Source organism: Triturus cristatus, chromosome 11, assembly GCF_964204655.1.
Source record: "Triturus cristatus chromosome 11, aTriCri1.1, whole genome shotgun sequence".
Lineage (NCBI taxonomy): Eukaryota > Metazoa > Chordata > Amphibia > Caudata > Salamandridae > Triturus > Triturus cristatus.
The window spans coordinates 1,093,766,657-1,093,773,536 of NC_140594.1; the positions used below are offsets into that span (position 1 = coordinate 1,093,766,657).

General features: G+C 39.4%; 1 protein-coding gene across 1 annotated transcript; it reads left to right on the plus strand.

Moving 5' to 3' along the window:
* The first annotated feature begins 867 nt into the window (after nt 1-867).
* On the plus strand, nt 868-1,548 carry LOC146786050 (taste receptor type 2 member 40-like). The gene has a single exon (XM_085633142.1). The coding sequence runs from the start codon at nt 868-870 to the stop codon at nt 1,546-1,548; it is 681 nt and encodes a 226-aa protein (XP_085489268.1).
* Nucleotides 1,549-6,880: the final 5,332 nt, after the last annotated feature.

The following is a 6,880-nucleotide window of genomic DNA, read 5'->3' on the forward strand; positions in this document are numbered from 1 at the left end:
AGGTTGATAAAGCATCCATGATAGGTATGCAGAATGCAGCCACCGGGCTGATTCATAGACTGACTAAACATGCATCGCTTACACCTCTCCTTCGTGGGCTTCACTGGCAAAGGGTGGAGAAAGGCAATTTTTTTTAACCGGTTATAATTGAATTAGGAAAAAGGGTCTCATCAGATTCCACTGAGATTGTTGTTTCAAGTTCTATGTGCAGATCCTGAGACTAATTGAAACAAAGTGCAGGATTTAATGTAACAGGAGTTTCTAGATGCTAATTTGGTGAATTCATGCTTTGCATGCTTATCTGAAGATAGGGCGTGCCTCCAAAGGCCGTCATTTCAGTTAGATTAGTACTTGGGAAATATAGTTCTGTTTCCTGGCGTCAATGATGCTTCTGCCAGATGCAGATGGGATTGCCTTGGCTAGGGTTCATGATCATTTCAATAAAGAGGAGCATCGATACTCTATTTGCATCCATTCAGAGCCAAATCCACACTGAAGGGAAGGAACTCTGCAGTGCTCATTTAATCCCTACACAATCCTGGGTTTCATGAGTCTGGAAGGTATCCCTGCTCACAGCTCACACAAAACCATCTGTTTGTGAATTCATCAAGTGATCTACAAGGGGAAGTATACAAAATGGAGCATTCTTTTACTACATCACTCGTGAATATTAGGTGCATAGCAAATGTAATCGGAATATTTTCCAGTGCATTCATTGCATCTTTCCATGTGCTGAACTGGACAAATGGTGGAAATCTGAAAACCTGCGATTACATCTTGCTGGCTGTGGGGACATCCGGCGTTTTATTTCAATCAGTCAAGATAGCCGAGCATTGTTTGTTATTGATGGAGGTATATTTTAATGGGATGGCCTTCAATGCTTCAGTAACTGTTCAGCTTTATCTGTGGACTGGTAGCTCAAATTTTTGGCTCAAAACCTGCCTTTGTGCCTATTACTGTGTGAAGATCGTGGAACTGTACAACCATTTACTCTTCTGGTTAAAGCGAAGGATCGCTAAGATGGTGCCCCCAATGCTCCTCGGATCTGTTGTGGGATCTTTGCTCCTCAGTATCCCTTCCTACTGGAATGTATATAGAGAATTCCCTCAGAATCCATCAACTAATCTAACAGCGAATTGCTCTCTCAGATATTATCAAACAAAAGTGAAATTATTATACAGCTACAATGCCGTATCCAGTAGTCTTGGTTTCTGCTTGCCTGCTATACTTGACATGGTGTCCATCACACTCATCATCATCTCACTTTGCAGACATACCAGACGGATGAAAGAGAACACAGTAGAATTCTGTCAACCCCGCTTAGAGGTTCATGTTGGAGCAATCAAAATGGTGGTTTCCCTCCTTCTGGCTAACATAATATTTGTACTGTCAGAGGGTGTTTCAATACACTCAACAGACTCTTTGTTGGCTGCAATTTCTGAGGTCATACTTGACTCCACCACGCCGGCATTATACATCATCCTGATTTTAGGAAATACCAAATTAAAGCAAGCATTCTGGAAGGTGATCTCAGTTTGGAGAAAGTAAAGCGCTGATCCACTGAGGGCATGCTTGAGTCAAAGGAACCATGAAGTTCCGGGCATTTTTATCCTACCACCATTTTCACGAAATACAATAAAATACTTCATTCTCATGATTCGTAAACAAAATATATGTAGTTTTCAATTAAATGAAGGAGTACCAGAAAAATGATTAAGCTCCATTTTAAATAAAGATGCATGATGACAATTTGGAAATTAGATGCTTTTAGAGCTCTGCATTGGAAAAACAATTTGCATTTTAAATTAGATAATATTGTGTTTAATTTCCAATTTCAGCATTTAAAAAATTCTGTTTTGCTCTCAGATATCATTCGGTAGGGGATTCGGTCATTTACCAGCAATTGAGCTCCAGGTGTAGAATGTATGTCACATGTCAGAATGTTATATATCGCATATGCCTGCCACCCTAGATGTCTATTATATGCTTAATATATCAAAGGGAAAGCAAACTACCTGTCGAATGTGTTTTCAGGTTACAGGTCTTTGTCATTAGGTACTACATATAAGTGAAATTATTATTATTTTTATTAATAATATTATCCTTCTTTTTGTTGTTGTTTTTTTTATATAATGAGTAACCATGTAATACGTACCAACATTGCCATTGCGGGTCTCTTGAGACTTCGTAATCCATAATGATTAAATGGCAATATAGGAACATTTTACACATGACCCCTGATGTATTTATTATGTTTATGTTTATTTTACCATGGTTAGTTTGAAAAAGTCATTTGAAAATTTGACAGTAGAGTAAGAAATAAGTTCCAATTGTAATTACGCTGTTTTTACCTTTCATTAATACATTTTTTATAAGACCATGGACAATGGTGAGTGTCAGTGGGTTTAAACACTTCTGTGGCTGCATTGTTCGAGGAATACATATTGATTTTCCACATTTGCTAAATCAAGCGCCAGGATGCCCGTAGGGTTGCAGAGCGCTTTATAAATACCATAAATAAATAAATAATTAAATTTGCATAATTCTGAGATTTCACAATAAAATGTTATTTCTAGCTCAATTGCATCAAAGCAATACTGCCAGAGAACATGCTGCATAACTTGATGTAACATTTGGACATCCTTCCCGCATAACTTGGTGCATGTCGCATAATCCTATATTCTAATAGCCCTGAGAATGGTAAAGCTCTACAGAGTGGAATGGTGGCTAGTGTTAGGACAATAAACCTTGTTTATTAACCCTTGTATTTACTATTTTACAATGACCAGTTCCCCTTTGAAATATGTGTGTTTACACCACTGCATTTTGTGTAATAAAACACCAACAGCATATTTTAGAGAACTTCATGTTAGGCTTATTAAGCAAAACACCCGAAATTACTACATTACTCTATGTTGCTTAATTATGCGCTGTTAGCACCAAAGTTTTAATGAGAGTGCTCAGGAATAACACAAATAAGAAGAATGTGAGTGTCTGGTTCTTGGCCATTTGTGTTTTTTTGTACTATTTTGTTTGCCACAAAATGTGTCTACATGTCGAAAATTGACACAGTATGGATTTCATGCTGACGTGTATAGACAATTCTTCTTTGTGAATAATTCAAATTTTCTTCTTAGCAATAAGACAGTCCTAGGGATAAGTTGTATGTCTTAATCCGTGAGGGACATATGTGTGAAGTTCACCACTGTGTTCTAGTCAATGTTATATGTTTTAAGAGTGAAATCTGAGAACATGTACAGTAAATGAATTTTTTGTTTTGACTAAACACTTACTAGAATTTCAGCAAATCAATTGGCTGTTAAAATATATAGCCACTACATCTCAAGATGATATTTATTACATATTAACTAAAATTGAATTTTGGCCCAGCAGGGCGATAATATTATTCATGCATGGTCAATATTGTGAATAATAATTGAAAAAGCACAAGTTGAACCTTATAAGAAGGCGCCCATGAAATTGGATGGAACCATAGAATGTTGTGACCCCTACGCACTGCATTTTGGCACTGTGTGTTGTTATTTAAGTTGATGAAACATGATCATGAACAAGGTTACGTTGGGTGACCGAAACACGTAGATCTTTCCTCGTACCTGAAAATAAATTATTATATGATGAACTCAGCCTGGATTTCCGCTTTTTGTGTTTGAATGGGAAATGGAAGTTAAACACACACACACACACACACACACGCATGCACGCACGCACGCACACACACACACACACACACACACACACACATATATATATATATAATGAAAAAGCCAAATGTTAAGGCTCATTTATAGTTAGAAAAACTTATTATACCTTTACAAAGAAAGTTTAAACTATACTACTTATAAGAATTTGAACATGTTGGATAAATTGTAAATTAAAGTTATAACTATAATTTTAGTGTTTTTAAAGCTTGCGTAGTTTAAACTTGGTTTGTAAAGGGAAAATATGTTTTCCTAACTATAACTAAGGTTTCTTTAGTTTTTTTATTTGAATTTCTATGTTATTTTTAAACTTTATTAATAAAAATGTCTTTCAAATCATAGACTCCAGTGGATTGTTGTTATGTGGAGTGTGGTACAGTGCAGTGGAGGAGAGTGGTGGAAAATCTATTGTCAAAGAGTGGAGTATTTTATATTGGAATCGAGTGGAGTAAAGTAGAGTGTAGTAAAGTTTCGTACAGACCAGTAAAGTTTTATTTAGTGTACTGGCATGGTATCTCATATAGTGGAGTTGAAGTGTGATAGATTGTAGAAGTGCGTTGTACAGTGGAATGGCGAGTCGAAAAGTAGAGTAGAGAGTCATAACCTGTCATATAATGGAGAAGAGTGTTTTAGAGTCGAGTAGGTTGAAATAGAGTGTCATAGAGTGGAGTATTCTCATTTGGATTTTCATGGAGTAGAGGATGAGTAGCGTGCCTTTGAGTGCCATAAAGTGTAATAAATTGTAGTATAGCAGTGTAGAGTGGATGGGTATAGAGTGAAGTAGTGTGTCATAGAGTTTAATACAGTGTTGTAGACTGACAATTCATGCAGTGAAGTAGAGTGTCAGACAGTGGAGTGGCGCAGAGCAGAGTATAGTACTGTGTCGTAGGCTGAGACAAAGTATAGTGGAGAGCAGTAGACTGAAATGGTGTAGTGTAGAGTGGAGTAAAGTGTCGTGGAGTGGTGTGTCGTGGACCATACTGGCATGGGATGCAGTAGAGTGGAGTAGTAGTGTGGAGTTCAGTACAATAGAGAGTATTGGTGTGTTGTAGAGTAGAGTTGCATGGGGTGGAGTGTACTGGTGTACCATTGGTAGTAAATTGTTATACATTGGAGTGGGGTCTTGTACAGTACAGTGGAGTGCTGTGTCACATAGTAAGTGTTGTATCATAGAATAGAGTGTTGCACATTGCGGTGTATAGGCATAGAGTGGAGTATTGAGTTGGACAGAGTGGAGTGTACAGGGATAGAGTGGAGTGCCATGAAGTGTGGTAGACTTTTATAAAGTGCAGTTATATAGAGTGGAAGAGAGTGCCATACAATGGAGTGGTATGCAGTGGAGTTGCGTACACTGTAGTGAGTGACATACAGTGGATTACCAGAAAGTGGAGTATCATACAGTGGAATAGCGTACAGTGGAATACTATACGGTGAAGTGTAGAAGAGGGGAGTGGCATAGAGTGGAATAGCTTATAGTGAAATGGCGCACAACGGAGTGGCATAGAGTGGAGCAGTATACAGTGGATTATCTTAGAGTAAGGGGCAAACATTGAAGTGGTGTAGCGTAGAGTCAATGAAACTGTTATTAATTGGAGTGGCATCTCATAAGATAAAGTGGAGTGCTGTATCATACAATATTGGAAACTGTCATAGAGTGGACTAAAGTGTTGTACAATAAAGTGTACAGGCATAGAGTTGAGTGCAAATTTGGACAGTGGAGTGCACTGGGATAGAGTGGAGTAGAGTCTAGCTGAGTGGCATAGAAGTTGAGTTATATAGAGTGGAGAAGAGTACATTGCTATGGAAGTAGCATGCAGTAGAGTGGTATAAAGTGGAATAGCGTAGAGTGGAGTAACAAAGACTGGAGTAGCATACAGTTGAGTGGCATAGAGTGTAATAGTGCATAGTGTAGTAGCATACATTGGAGTAGTGTACAGTGAAGTGATGTAGACTGGAGTTGTGTATTGTGAGGTGGGTTAGAAAGTAACAGCATACAGTGGAGTGTGACAGTGTAGTGGGGTAGAGTGGAATACCGTACAAGAGAGAGGCAAAGATTGAAGTTGTGTGCAGTTTAATAGCATAGAGTGGAGTGGTGTACAGAAGAATATTGTGGAGTGGAATAGCGTAGAGCAGAACAGCGTAGGGTGGTGTACGTTAGAGTGGAACAGACTGCAGTGGTGAACAGTGAAGTGCGGTAGAGTTAAATAGCATATAGTGGGGTATCATATAGTGGAGTGACATACAATGGATGTGGGTAGAATGGAGTGGCTTAGACTGGAATAGCATACCATGGAGTAGTGTACAGTGCAGTGGCATTCAATGAAGCGGTGTAGACTGGAGTGGCATACACCAGAATAGGGTAGGGTGTAACGGCATACCATGTGGTGGAGCCCAATGGAATAGTGTAGGATGAAGTGGGGTAGAGTGGAGTGACATGCACTTAAGTGGCATTGGGTGAAGTGGCATACAGTGGAATGGCATACAGTGGAATAACATATACTGGACTAGCGTATAGCCGAGTGGCACACAGTGGAGTGGCGTACACTGAAAAGGCATAGAGTGGAGTTGCATGCAGTGTAATGGCATAGAGTGGACTGGCGTAGAGTGTAGTTGAGCACAGTGTAATGGAGTGGCATAGAGCGGAGTGTTGTACAGTGGAGTGGCTTAGAGTGTAATGGTGTATAGTGGAGTAGTTGACAGTGGAGTGCCATAAAATGGAGTGGTGTAGACTGGAGTGGCATACTGTACTGTGGGGTAGAGTGTAATAGCATACAGTTGAGTGACATACATTAGAGTGGGGTCCAATCAAACAGCGTAGAATGAAGTGGCGTAAAGTGGAATGCCATACACTGGAGTGGCATAGAGTGGAGTAGCATACAGTGGAGTGGCATACAACGGAGTAGCATAAAGAGTATTCTAGAGTGGAGTGGAATACAGTAGAATAGAGTAGAGTGGAAAGGTGCACAGTAGAATTGCATAAAGTGGAATAGCATATAGTGGAGTAGTGTCCAGTGAAGTGGCGTACAGTGGAGTGACATAGACTGGAGGGGCATAGAGTGTAAGTGCACACAGTGCAAGAGCATAGAGTGTAGTTGCGTACTGTGACACAGAGTACAGTGTTATGGCGTAGAGTGAAGTGGAATGAAGTGGAGTCTCGTACA